Consider the following 15,330-nt stretch of genomic DNA (forward strand, 5'->3'; position numbering starts at 1 on the left):
AGAGTAATGAGTGTGTTGGGTAGGGACAATACGAATGTAGTGTGTGGACATATAAGGTGAAAATGTGGGTCTCGTGGGAGGCGTCCTTGAGATACTCACTGCAATGGCACTATCCTTGGTGCCCTCGGTGGCTCAGATGGATAGAGCGTCTGCCTTGTAAGCAGGAGATCCCAGGTTTAAAAAAAAAAAAAAAAAATATCTCTCGGGATGGATAAGGATGGTTCTCGGGTAAGTGGATCAATCTTTATTGTCTGTAATATAACATACAGTCAGCTCCAGGCTGAAAATTTCTAAGTCCGAATGAAGGTCACGCCAAGCCAGACGCGTGACGCTCAGCCTCAGGCGCTACAAGCAAAGTAAGCAAAGTACGCGTGCACAGAGAACATCACTGAGTGCCCAGGGAGCATCCCAGAGTGCCCCAGAGAGCTACAACACCCAGAAGAATCGCTTCTCGGCTTTTGGCAAGATCAATGTGTAGTTGTTTTATAATAAAGAAATTATTTTTTATTCTATTGAGCTTATAAGCTCTCACCCTAATTATCAGACACAATAGCACAGAACGTCGCCGAGGCATTGCTATTCACGATAATACAAGTAAAGTAGCAAGCCAACGCCAAGCGAGACCCAGCGCCAAGCGTCCATTATCGTCGACATTCAAAGATGAACAAATATTAAGTACTTTTAAGTCAAATAAAAAAAAAATCTCACGAGCGGTCTGGCGCGACCAATAACCACCACAACAACTTGTATTAACGTGCCACAGCAATGCCTCGGCGACGTGCTTGGCGACGTCGCTTGCGGCACAGCGTTCCTGTGTATCGTGCTTTGAAGGCTATTGATATTGACTTGGCTGGACAGTTTACCAAGCAACAATTAATTGCAGGTCCGAATGTGTTTCGAGGCCTCCGCCTGAACTTCACATGTGATGTACAAGCTCTGTTTGGAGGTAGTACATGGCTCACACTTGCTGTAGTGTGGGGTAATCATTGTGACTATGGTGGCCTTGAAGCATTTCCAGATGCAAACATTTTGTGCTGGAAAACTTGGAGTATAGCTGAGACCACAGGACTCTTGGCTAAAGTTCCATATGGCACTCTTGTTCCATCTATGCCATTTGTGTTGAGTACAAGAAGAAAAAAAAATTAAATGCTGACGAGTACTTGTTTATATGGGCTTAATTTGGCAATGGAAACTGTAAAATAAAGATTACTGGTGACTGTATGTTATATTACACAGTTATATTACCTTCATTCGGACTTAGAAATTTTCAGCCTGGAGCTTGCAGTATATTTACTTAACCCGTGTTGCGCGAAAACTCACTTCCGGTCTGTGTTATTCTTATGGAGATTTCGCTGCTGATAAACAATAACTCGAGAAAACTAACTTCCGGCTTTTAATGAGCTCCGATAAGGACTTCCGCCGCGCTGCTCTCGGCTTGGAAGTCACTGGTCCACCAGCAGCTCACTGTGCAACACTGTGCACAGCCCCCATCGAAAACGCTATAGTAGTGTCCTGTGCTATGTGGCCGAGTAATCCCACGAAGAAGGAAACGCTTGAGAGTTACGTTATATATATATATATATATATATATATATATATATATATATATATATATATATACGCCCGTCAGCAGCTGAAGGTATTAATACACTCCTGGAAATGGAAAAAAGAACACATTGACACCGGTGTGTCAGACCCACCATACTTGCTCCGGACACTGCGAGAGGGCTGTACAAGCAATGATCACACGCACGGCACAGCGGACACACCAGGAACCGCGGTGTTGGCCGTCGAATGGCGCTAGCTGCGCAGCATTTGTGCACCGCCGCCGTCAGTGTCAGCCAGTTTGCCGTGGCATACGGAGCTCCATCGCAGTCTTTAACACTGGCAGCATGCCGCGACAGCGTGGACGTGAACCGTATGTGCAGTTGACGGACTTTGAGCGAGGGCGTATAGTGGGCATGAGGGAGGCCGTGTGGACGTACCGCCGAATTGCTCAACACGTGGGGCGTGAGGTCTCCACAGTACATCGATGTTGTCGCCAGTGGTCGGCGGAAGGTGCACGTGCCCGTCGACCTGGGACCGGACCGCAGCGACGCACGGATGCACGCCAAGACCGTAGGATCCTACGCAGTGCCGTAGGGGACCGCACCGCCACTTCCCAGCAAATTAGGGACACTGTTGCTCCTGGGGTATCGGCGAGGACCATTCGCAACCGTCTCCATGAAGCTGGGCTACGGTCCCGCACACCGTTAGGCCGTCTTCCGCTCACGCCCCAGTGGTGTCGCGACAGGCGTGAATGGAGGGACGAATGGAGACGTGTCGTCTTCAGCGATGAGAGTCGCTTCTGCCTTGGTGCCAATGATGGTCGTATGCGTGTTTGGCGCCGTGCAGGTGAGCGCCACAATCAGGACTGCATACGACCGAGGCACACAGGGCCAACACCCGGCATCATGGTGTGGGGAGCGATCTCCTACACTGGCCGTACACCACTGGTGATCGTCGAGGGGACACTGAATAGTGCACGGTACATCCAAACCGTCATCGAACCCATCGTTCTACCATTCCTAGACCGGCAAGGGAACTTGCTGTTCCAACAGGACAATGCACGTCCGCATGTATCCCGTGCCACCCAACGTGCTCTAGAAGGTGTAAGTCAACTACCCTGGCCAGCAAGATCTCCGGATCTGTCCCCCATTGAGCATGTTTGGGACTGGATGAAGCGTCGTCTCACGCGGTCTGCACGTCCAGCACGAACGCTCGTCCAACTGAGGCGCCAGGTGGAAATGGCATGGCAAGCCGTTCCACAGGACTACATCCAGCATCTCTACGATCGTCTCCATGGGAGAATAGCAGCCTGCATTGCTGCGAAAGGTGGATATACACTGTACTAGTGCCGACATTGTGCATGCTCTGTTGCCTGTGTCTATGTGCCTGTGGTTCTGTCAGTGTGATCATGTGATGTATCTGACCCCAGGAATGCGTCAATAAAGTTTCCCCTTCCTGGAACAATGAATTCACGGTGTTCTTATTTCAATTTCCAGGAGTGTATATAATTCTATTCTCGGATCTGCGTGCACAGTTAGCACATAAGGACGCCTATAGCATGCGAGTTTCCCCGCCAAGTGTGAGGCGTCCGCCGAGGGATTCCGCCTGGCAGCCCACATAACGTAACTCTCAAGCGTTTCCTTCTTTGTGGGATTACTCGGCCACACAGCACAGGACACTACTATAGCGTTTTCGATGGTGGCTGTTTGATCATTCACCACACATCCAGGACTTGGCTCACTCTGATTTTCATCTCTTCGCTCACATGAACGCTCTCTATGAGGGCAGTTTTTTTTTGACACAGACAGCGACATGCAGACCACCATAGGGAATTGGCGGGAAGCACAGTTGGTTGCCTTCTACTATGAGGCTATTAGAAAGTTAGTACCACGCTGTGACAAATGTCGACATCAGAGTAATGACTGTTTAGAGAAGCAGCCCGTGTTGCAAATAAAACATTCACCATAAGTATGGTTTCCATTTTGTGAATGATCGGAGGTGCAAACGAAATAAACCGTCGTACACATGAACGAAAATAGAAACCTGACGAGACTTTGAAATTATGCATTGAAACTAAATACTTACCTCGACGCTGTTTGGCAGATGCTGGTTCATGACGTTGCCGTTAGGGGTCTCCACGGTGCCTCTAGCTGTGACACTCGCTCGTTCATTACTCATTGTGATTCCAGTTGGCGTGGTGACATCTGTGCAACAACTGGCGTTTTACCTTCCCCATTTCAACAGTTGCAGTTCAGATACAACTGTGCAGAACGATTTTCGCCGAGAGCAAGGTACTCGACCTGTCGCAGCGTACTGATCTCGCACTGCTAGATTCCAACATGTCCTCGTCTCGTCGTATGTTGTTTTTTTCGGGGGGGGGGGGAGGGGGGGGAATGGTGGCTAGACGGTTTGTGACAAGTCCATCAATATGAGTCCTCTTGCAACAACGTTTGGTAGACTGTGACGCCGCTTATCGACGAGAGTGAGTGAGGTAGCTCCCGATACATAATAACAAGGGGCGAGTTTGACTAACATCCGGTGGACGGCACATTGAACATCAGTGGAAGGTAAATGAGAACTACGATCTTGAACGCAATTTTAAAAAGTACCTAAAAGCTGTACGTACACTGCATGTAAAACGCACACCCTCGGAAAACTAATAAAAAAAACTTTTTTACACCTGTGCGTAAGTTAAAATTTTCGCCAAAATTCGGTACTTATTCATGAAGAAGATGTAATGTTCTGAAAGTGGATGAATTATTTGGGAAACCATGTACATTGATGTTACACATTGACTATCTGTGTCCACAGAGTGTGTCATTACCTTATCTGTTCATACCGTAGTGGCCTTTCTTTCCTATCAGGCATTTTAATGCTTTCTGAGTGACGAATGACTAAACGTAAACCAACAACGGAAAATTTTACAAAATTATGCGTTATTACTTTGTATTTTGATTGGAACAAGGAAACTAAACAACTGTGTGAAGTACCTCAGAGCGTTTGGCCTAGCTGTAAAGTAAGTTATACATCAATAATTATTTCGTGCTGGCCTCTGAACGATACATTATAGTAGATACACGTGGGAGAGATGAGTGAGTTATCGCTCCTTGTGACAAGCGAGAGTACCTCCACTGTGGTGCTAGCAAGTTGCTTTTATTGTACACAATACAGGATGTGGTTGTTACAAATCAATTAGACAGTTGATCGCGGGTGGTTTTCCGGTGTCCACGACTATCGTAACAGTGGCTACCCGTAGGCGATGATATATGTCACCATCTCATCAGCTATAAACAGAATAAAACATATATATTTCTGTCTACAGCCTTTTTCAAGTGCTTGGACTCTCTTATGCACCTTTTGCGATATTAATTTATTTGAGTCTGTGTGCCATTGCTCAGAAGTAATACCATATTCCATAAATGGTGGATGCTGTCACAGCATATTCAGTCTTCCTACTTCCTCACAGTTTATCCGAAATTTTCTTCCGTCTTCAGACTTGGTTAAATTTCACTTGCTCGTCTAAAAAAAAAATCACCACAGACAATTTATATCGGCTCCTAGATGTCATATATATATATATATATCTTCTCGTACTGTCAACATGGGCTACGTGGCACTTCAGGCAGCACCGTACTTCCAGGAGTCGTGATGACTGGGTGTTGTGTGATGTCCTTAGGTTGGTTAGGTTTAAGTAGTTCTAAGTTCTAGGGGACTGATGACCATAGATGTTAAGTCCCATAGTGCTCAGAGCCATTTGAACCATTTGAACCACTTCCAGGAGTAAATAATAGCAGGCAAAACAGCGTGCTGTGCTTTAGATATACACAGTGTGTCGAGATCTGCTCACACTAAAAGCAACTTCAAGGAGGATGAGGAAGGCAGCGGTGGAAAGCGAGCATCCCTGGTTCTCGATAGTCACGAGACAGAAAATTATTTAAGAGCGAATATTGATAAACTATGACTTGATTACTGTTACGTTGAAGGATTTTTTGCAAGGCAGTTACGGCTCCCTTGCTAAAAGCAGGACTTACAGAACAAACCAGGCATCTGAATATAATAGTATAGATAACAAACTAGAACATCAAAAGTTGAGAAAAAGTAGAGAACATAATTCGTGCTTTGTATTTTTCTGACAACCTATGTATCAGGACGAACCTATTTGCTTTCTAGTCATCAGTATTTGGTGTGAACGATGGATGATTTTTTGTTACTTTTTCATTTGGCGAGTAACTTTTATCGCCGTCTATCTCTGGGTCAGCGTGGACGAAACTATCCGTTTGGTAGTTGTATCTTGGGTTACCACACGCCGCCACGGAAACAGTCCAGAAAATTCGTCCTTTCAAAGGCCCAAAACGTCCCGAAGAGGATTTAGCCGCTGGCCAGCAGCGACGATTGGAAACCAGTGCCCTTGGGCAGTCAGAGGTGGTGTCATGGGGTTATTCATTCAATGAGTACTGACTCTAGGTCCGAGCTGGCCGCACTAACTCACTGTCGAGACAAGATTATCCTTTTTTCCGACAACGTCGCATGAAATGTAGTTTTCGTCGAAGAACCATAACGTTACCTGTACCACACATATTGGCTGTCGGCTGCGATTAGGTACAAAAACAGCACAAGTGCTGAACCAAGCGCGATGTTTATTTTTCAGGTCCGTCTTTGTCACACAAACTTTTACCCTTCACTATTACCGTCTTCAGACCAAAAAATATTCTATCAAAGTCAAACTAAACATGTAGGTACAAAGTAAGTGCTACTTTTTTCAGACTTTATCTTTAATTGAGAAGTGTGGTCTTTCCAGAGGCTGCATCGTTGCGGTGAGTGACTCTCCAAGACTAGTGCCCACTACAGTAACTGTGGCAGACACCTCAAACGACTGCCGCAGCATATACATCAATGAATGAATAGAGAAATTCACTCTTTGCGTTTTGTAGCAACTCAGGAACGTTATGAATACACGCCAACTTCATGGTTGTGGCGTCATGCTGTTGCCGATCGGAGCAACAGTGCTAACAGTCAAAGGTTCAGAGTGAAGTGCGATTTGCAGAGATTCAATTGGTACGCTCTTTCTCCTCAGGGACTGTACTCACATCATCATCGAACTGTTACTGTTGACGCAGATGCAGATAACTATCTTGCAGAGATGCCAGTGTGGACTTTCGACCCTAATCGCACGGAGTACGACTTCGCAAGTCGTGTTTGAAATAGACCAATCCGGAATGGATCATTCGGTCTTGAATCACATCATGAAAAGCATCCCTTGTTGCTGTGCATAACCAAGCGCCTATTAACTTTATTTTTGCAGTAAAATAATTCATCTGATTCGAATATTTTTTGTGAAGTGAATGCGACAGGTTTAGCTATTTCCTGCTTGCCCCATTTCGTCACTGTGATGACATTTCATCATTCATCGTAACCTTTCCGATGACCTGCTTAGGAAATATAATTTTATATTTGTAAGTGCGGGACATTTCCTCATTATGATCTGGTGCCCGTCAACGAGCGAGAAATATCGGATAAAATATGATCTCCCGTGTAAAAACTGCGCCAACACAATCTCATTGTGGTGGAGACTGCATATGCAAACCAACAAGATGTTTCCAGCACCGAAACGAGATCTGTAGAATCACTGTGACAGGAAGCTCTCAAACTATCAATATTAATCAGAGCCGAGACGTCACTCAACAAAATGTCATACTTCGTTTCCTTCACAAGTGACAGGTCCGGAATAACGGTAACTTGCAGGTTCCAGAATGAATGTTTCGCACCATTAACTAATCGACACCTCTGCTCCGATTAGCACAAATAATTTCAGACTTCATTGTCATCATATTCCGCACATCTCGTTTCTTTGCTGGTAACATGTCGTTATTTTACACCCTACTGCACATCATATGCAGTCATCTTGACAATGGCAGTGCATTTGTGACGTCTTTTTCGCAGGCGCTCATACGTTGTGTGACAGCTGTAACTCTTGGCGCACGCCTTACGCTGACAATGAGGAAATTTCTCCCGTTCGGTCTGATAAAATTTATTGACGTGATGAAACTGTGTGCTTTGTTAGCACACAGGTGAAAGTGCGTGTCATTGAAGATACGGTTTTGTTCAAGTAAAATAAAAAAAATGTCGTTGCTTCAATATTTTGTCGACTTCAAAAGTAACAGAATTTGTTATAAAGAAAATTACACCCCTCTTTCCGTATTAACATATATAATTTTTTCCCGTATCTTGAACAGTCTCGATACTTGACGATATCTCAGTTAGCGGTTCTAGGCGCTCGGTCCGGAGCCGCGCGACTGCTTCGGTCGCAGGTTCGAATCCTGCCTCGGGCATGGATGTGTGTGATGTTCTTAGGTTAGTTAGGTTTAAGTAGTTCTAAGTTCTAGGGGACTGATGACCATAGATGTTAAGTCCCATAGTGCTCAGAGCCATTTGAACCATTTTTGATATCTCAGTTGGGTGAGTTCTAGACTCTAGGAAGCTGCTTTGGTAATTGGAGATATTTTACCGATTTTGAAACATCTTAAATTCCGAGAAAAGTTTGTCAGTATTGCCTGCCATGAAAGCATGTACTTTGCACAAGTAGTTTTTCTTATATGTCACGACCCGCGGAAATTAATGGTGGTGTGCCATATCGATGATTTTTTTATCTGTCGTAGCAGATATAAAATCGTCGATATCGTACGGGATAGTCGAAACTATTTGGAACTGTAGTTGAGCGATATTTCCGGATTCTGTTTCAGGGATTTGTAGATCAGTTCGCAGAAGGTGGAGGACGGTACGGATATTTTCAGTAAGAGGGAGAAGCAGTATACACCACACATGCAACCTGGGTATGATTTGATGAGGTGTTCGGAAAATTGGAACACTCTGCTGACCTCCAAGAACGCTGTGTCTCTCTCTTAGTGATTTTTTATGTGTGGAAGAAACTGAAGGGTTACGGTAGAACACTGGAAATATTTAGGCTTCCATCACGATACGGTTGCCTCAAGTTTGAGAAACGCTGCATCGTCGTTAAGAGAATCATCTGCTGCTTATTAACTACGAAAACTTATACTCTGCTAAACTTAAAAACTTTTTCCGGGTCAGTTTCACCTTGGCGACACTGTATGGCACTGCATCGACTCCGGCTCCTGCGCTCCGCAAGTTAGAAAGTGTAGGTAGTGGACTGACGCCGCCTTGTCTGTTTTTGTTGCAGGTGAGTGGCTAGAAGCCTAGGCAATCATCCGGCGAGATGCAAGCCAACACACCGTCGGAGCTCAAGGTAAGGTGCCAGCGAGGCTCATCACACCCTATGGAAGGAGAAAATAACATATTTAAGGCAGTCTTACAAGGCAACCTAACGGACAGGCTCTCTGCGATTTTTTTTCCATACTATAAGGTTTCTAAGATCGGTGCTAGGACATAAGTTTCCTGAAACAGTACGATGAAGCTCTCAAAATCGCTGGAGAAAAATAACTTGGAAGACTTGAAGATTTCCAGATGGTTTACAGTAGCTAATATTTCATCACCTAAGAGAGACTGTGGTAGTTGACACATACTCTGGTCGTTGACTGGTAGAGTATAATTCTTGTAGACACAAAGTCGCTCGTCCGAGTCTCTCTAGTAACAACCTTTCGTCGTCAGTCCTGTATTTATTATGAAAAAGATGTGTTAATTAAACAAAAATGAGCTCCTCTTCCATGCCTTGAAGGCCCGAAGGATGTCTATCGACCGCCGTTCCGTTCTGTGCCGTGCAGCATCATATCTATGCTGTATGGAGGATGTGGAGGAGCATGTGATCAGCACACAGCTGTCCCGGCCGTTTTGTCGCCTTGCCAAATCACGGAGCGTCTCTTTCTCAATCAGGTAACTCCTTGGTCTTCGCGCTCTTCGTCTGTTTCGTTCTCCCGCTTTTTTTTTTTTTTTTTCCTCCTTCGCCGTTATGCTTCAGAACTGGCAAGATCACCTCGTCTTTTATCTTTGGACATTGTGTAAAATATAAATCAAATCAACTTTCTACTAACAAACATTGTACTGTATTGTATGCAACTGTTGACGTAGAAACGACGGAGAGGCTGAGGCTTTATCCCCGCCGTAGCCCGCAGTGAGTGATACACAACCCCACAACAACACCGAACCCAGTGTTATTGTGCGGTTCAGCCCCCAGTGAAGCCCCCCCTCCCCCCTCCCCACTCTCCCCTCCCCCTCCCCGGGAGCGTCTCACACCAGACGAGTGTAACCCCAATGTTTGCGTGGTAGAGTAATTACGGTGTACGCGTACGTCGAGAAAGTGTTTGCGCATCAATCGCCGACATAGTGTAACTGAGGCAGAACAAGGGGAAACGGCCCGCATTCGCCGAGGCAGATGGAAAACTGCCTTAAGATGGATAGAACGTCAAACGCGCCGACTTGGAGCAGGAGAGGCATCAAAGGACATTTTAATTTCCAGTGTCTATACTTTTACAAATAAATTCATAAAACTTTGTCAGTATCACCAGGAAGGATTCAGGATTCACACTCATTGCAGTGGAAGTTCGGAAACATAACAAAATAAATTTTTTTACGTGTGAAATTTCATCATTTTTTGACTTACTAATGGCTGCATTTGTTGCTATAGGTACACTTTTCTTCATAAGTTAGAGAAATTCTTCGATGAATTTTGCACATCACACATACCATACTCATAGGTTTATGAAACTCTAGAATTTATTTAATTTATGAAAAAACGAATGAACTGTTATATTTTAAACTTCATGTTTAGGAGAAACACAAATTTTATAGTTAATTACCTCAATTTTTACCACAGGTTTTAATATATTTTGAAAATTGTAGAGTTTCATACACCTCTAAGTATGGTTTGTATGCTGTGCACAATTCATCGAAGAATCTCTCTTACTTATGAAGAAAAGTGTACGTATAGCAACAAATAGTGCCATTAGTAAGTGAAAAAATGATGAAATTTCACATGTAAAAAAATTATTTCGTTATTTTTTCGAACTTCCACTGATATGAGTGTGAATTCTGAATCCATCCTGGTCATGCTGACAAAGTTTTATGAATTATTTTTGTAAAAGCGTAGACAGTGGAAATTAAAATGTCCTATGGTGCCTCTCCTGCTCGAAGTCGGTCCGTTTGACGTCCTACCCCCTTCAAAACGATCCACAGATTAGCCGGCACAACTGTCCGCGATATTAATCGGCCGGGCGGATTCGTGCCGGGTCGGGCACGCCTTCCCGCCCGGGAAGCAGTGCGTTAGACCGCACGGCTAACCGAGGGGGCCTAACGAACATACTAAGTACACTACATAACTACTCACACTTCACTGTTGTCTGTTTTCATTGCACTACTTTTCGGCTCCTCCCCTCTTCACTGACAAGCCCAGTAAAATTCAGTGACTACGAATTAGGATACCAGCCTCACCACTCTCAAGAAGCAAACGCATTAGTTTGCCTGACAAAAGAAATCCATCAAGATCTTGCACCAACAAACATCAGCGAAGCTAAAGAAATCAGTAATTCCAATAAATGGTTTAATGCCATGAAAGAAGAAATGACGGCATTTAAAGAAAATTATATCTTACTAGAACTGCCTAAGGGAAGACTTGTTATCTTTAATCGATGAATACTCTGAATTAAATATAAACCTGATGGATTGATTGATCGATACCGTGCTCGCTTGATTGTGCTCGGTATGTTTCAACGAGCCTGACTTGATTATGATGTAACTTTTAGTCCGCCGGTCGGAGTGGCCGAGCGGTTCTAGGCGCTACAGTCTGGAACCGCGCGACCGCTACGGTTGCAGGTTCGAATCCTGCCTCAGGCATGGGTGTGTGTGATGTCCTTAGGTTAGTTAGGTTTAAGTAGTTCTAAGTTCTAGGGGACTGATGACCACAGACATTAAGTCCCGTAGTGCTTCGAGCCATTTGAGCCATTTGTACTTCATCGGGCGGTAATCCTTTTGCCTTTGCTGATGCTGGTTTTGCTGGCAACACTAAAACAAGACGATCTACAAATGGTTTTGTTTCAATCATGGGCGACACGGCTGTATCGTGGGCATTTCGACTGCAGAAATCAGTTGCAGTATCCGCCACTGAAACGCAGTTCGTTGCTGCAAGTGAATGAGCCAAAGAATTAGTATGGGGTAATAGACTGCGCTGAAGCTCAATGGAAAAAGAAACACGCCCGTATTGTTCATTGACAATGCGAGTGGCATTACATTAGTGAAAAATGTAGAGTTCTACAAACGCTCTAAGCACATCGAAGTACGATATTATTTTTTGCCCGAACTCAATCAAAATGGGGAAATCAATGTGGAATATGTATTTTCTGAAAATAAACTTGATTACATGTTTACAAAGGCTTTAAAATGAAACAAATTTAAAGCAATGTGTACCAAGATTGGACTTCATTACTAATGTGTTTTGACCTCTTACTTTTTACTTAGGAGTTCTTCAGTGCACCACAGTTTAATCGGGGGGGAGGGGGGGGGGAAGAGTTTAAATAAATAAGAACTATGTGTTTCCTGTCCTCTCCTACGGTGGTGCTTGGTTTCGTGTTGTGTGAATTTCTTTGCTCCCAAGAGTTTCTTTTCTTTTTCGAGCTTTTGCTTCTATGAAGCTTTATGTTGCTATGTGTCATCTTTTTAGACATTAAAGAGAAAAAAATCATTGTTCTTATTAGTGTTGATATAAAATTATGTCTGAAGTTCACGTAACAGCTTTCAATACATTCTAATGCCCAAATATTCTAATTATTATTACTTTGAGGTACTATTCTCCCAACATATAGCAATCGAGTTTCATTTAAAATAACTTTAAAATTTATTCACAGAATTAGTATTATAATTTTCTCACGATTCCTGCAGACTTTGCTTCGTCGTTTCCATAAAAACGAATAGTAAAAAATTATAGTTTGTAGTTGGAGGCGCCACTTTTCGTCTACGCAACAAAAAGAATACTTCTCTGTCAATGCAGGCGCCATGTGTCTGACCTAACTCTTTCCAATATTTGTAACCACATAAATCAGAAACATAAATGATCATTACATGTCCACACAAAACGTTGGGCAGGACGAGCACCGCTTTTCGCCTACACTTTACCGCAGTTCTGCAAGAGGTGGCTACTACCAACAACGTTGTCCAGTGTCCACTTAGAATGGAAGACACTAGGCTTCTCTCAATTCGTTTAATTTTCTTCTTCCCAATGAACATCAGCATTGTTGCTTGGCAAGCTCCCAGCATATTTAACGCTTCGTAATCACTATATATTGTTCGTTGACGTTTACGTTATTCTTCGTGAAGCTCAGTTCATTTCTGAGTTTCTTATTAGTACCTCGGTCTGCACAGTAATTGTTGATGGTGGTCGCCTTAGTTCACTGAGATACCTGATTTTTCTTTGGACGCTCACAGTAACTCGAGATGTAACACGATATGAAGAGGAGAAGCCTTTTTAACTGGTACGAATATTCGAACTTGTGCTGTTTATTCTTTAATACAGTCTTCAGTAAAGCAGTTTTTTGCATTTTGGTATTTGGTGGTACTCTTTTAGCAATATTTTCCAACATGCTTCCTAGCTACCATATATGAATTCACATCTCATAAATAATTTATGGTAAGTAGATAATTCGTACACAATACTGAATTAGAATCGAATCTTGTCACACACTTCACGACTTTTAAAAATCGTGCTCAGAGATGAGTTTACCTACCGTTTATCTTCTTAAATTACTGATACGTTCTTAAATACTCGATGTGCTTTTCTTTTATTCTCAATTAATTCACACAGAAAACACTTGTAGTGTGTAATGTATTTCAAAGGAGAAGATAATACCTTTGTTACAAGGAGAAACTTCTTCACCAGAATTGCAGCTGCTGGCATGTCCACTGACACGTGTTAAACGTTTAGAATTGAATGTGTATATAGCAATAATATTCAAAGTTCAGAGACAGGTCACACTCGTACGTATATATCAATTTCTGTCGCCTGCACGTGGGCGTATTTGACTGCAAGTTTCCAGTGAACTAGCGAAGTGGAGAGGATAAACAGAATCGTCGCTACTGGGAAGCCAACCCTGCGCGCTCCCAGCATCCCGCGTGTTGTTTGTTCAGGCGCGATGGTGACAAAGGCAGCTTATTCACCGATGGAGGGCGCAGACCCCGACACACGTGGGAGACACGAAGAGCGTCAAAACACCGGCGCTGCTGCTGCTCGCGTCTCTCTTTCGTCCGCGAAATCTCGTTCTCATTTCTGTCTGACATGTGGGGGGGACTTAACTGCCGTTGTTGCGTGTGGATTATACTCACCTACTATGAAATGTCTATGGAATTCATTTCTGCTCCAGATACTAAAATAACTTACATACAAACTGAGTGACATGTAATCCCTGAGGGTGAGAAATTACAATTGAGTCTGTCTCACATACTAGATTTTAAGGCATACCCGGGAGGAGATATAGACTCAGACCACAATGTAGTAGTGATGAAGAGTAGGATGTAGTTCAAGAGATTAATCAGGAATAAACAATATGCAAAGAAGTGCGATACAGAAGTAATTTACACTACTGGCCAATAAAATTACTACACCAAGAAGAAATGCAGATGATAAACGGGTATTCATTGGACAAATACAGGGTGTTTCAAAAATGACCGGTATATTTGAAACGGCAAGACAAACTAAACGAGCAGTGATAGAAATACACCGTTTGTTGCAATATGCTTGGGACAACAGTACATTTTCAGGCAGACAAACTTTCGAAATTACAGTAGTTACAATTGTCAACAACAGATGGCGCTGAGGTCTGGGAAACTCTATAGTACGATATTTTCCACACATCCACCATGCGTAGCAATAATATGGCGTAGTCTCTGAATGAAATTACCCGAAACCTTTGACAACGTGTCTGGCGGAATGGCTTCACATGCAGGTGAGATGTACTGCTTCAGCTGTTCAATTGTTTCTGGATTCTGGCGGTACACCTGGTCTTTCAAGTGTCCCCACAGAAAGAAGTCACAGGGGTTCATGTCTGGCGAATAGGGAGGCCAATCCACGCCGCCTCCTGTATGTTTCGGATAGCCCAAAGCAATCACACGATCATCGCAATATTCATTCAGGAAATTAAAGACGTCGGCCGTGCGATGTGGCCGGGCACCATCTTGCATAAACCACGAGGTGCTCGCAGTGTCGTCTAAGGCAGTTTGTACCGCCACAAATTCACGAAGAATGTCCAGATAGCGTGATGCAGTAATCGTTTCGGATCTGAAAAATGGGCCAATGATTCCTTTGGAAGAAATGGCGGCCCAGACCAGTACTTTTTGAGGATGCAGGGACGATGGGACTGCAACATAGGGCTTTTCAGTTCCCCATATGCGCCAGTTCTGTTTATTGATGAAGCCGTCCAGGTAAAAATAAGCTTCGTCAGTAAACCAAATGCTGCCCACATGCATATCGCCGTCATCAATCCTGTGCACTATATCGTTAGCGAATGTCTCTCGTGCAGCAATGGTAGCGGCGCTGAGGGGTTGCCGCGTTTGAATTTTGTATGGATAGAGGTGTAAACTCTGGTGCATGAGACGATACGTGGACGTTGGCGTCATTTGGACCGCAGTTGCAACACGGCGAACGGAAACCCGAGGCCGCTGTTGGATCACCTGCTGCACTAGCTGCGCGTTGCCCTCTGTGGTTGCCGTACGCAGTCGCCCTACCTTTCCAGCACGTTCATCCGTCACGTTCCCAGTCCGTTGAAATTTTTCAAACAGATCCTTTATTGTATCGCTTTTCGGTCCTTTGGTTACATTAAACCTCCGTTG

The 15,330-nt window shown here is 43.9% G+C and overlaps 1 protein-coding gene across 1 annotated transcript in view; it reads left to right on the plus strand.

Moving 5' to 3' along the window:
• Window positions 1–207: 207 nt before the first annotated feature.
• LOC126169379 (potassium channel subfamily T member 2) overlaps window positions 208–15,330 on the plus strand; it is a 1,084,296-nt gene continuing 1,069,173 nt past the window's right edge. The window contains exons 1-3 of the mRNA XM_049920640.1: window positions 208–228; window positions 6,623–6,723; window positions 8,759–8,809. Of these exons, the coding sequence (XP_049776597.1) occupies window positions 208–228; window positions 6,623–6,723; window positions 8,759–8,809 (173 nt within the window). The remainder of the gene's footprint in view (window positions 229–6,622; window positions 6,724–8,758; window positions 8,810–15,330) is intronic.

The sequence above is a fragment of the Schistocerca cancellata genome, chromosome 1, assembly GCF_023864275.1.
Source record: "Schistocerca cancellata isolate TAMUIC-IGC-003103 chromosome 1, iqSchCanc2.1, whole genome shotgun sequence".
Lineage (NCBI taxonomy): Eukaryota > Metazoa > Arthropoda > Insecta > Orthoptera > Acrididae > Schistocerca > Schistocerca cancellata.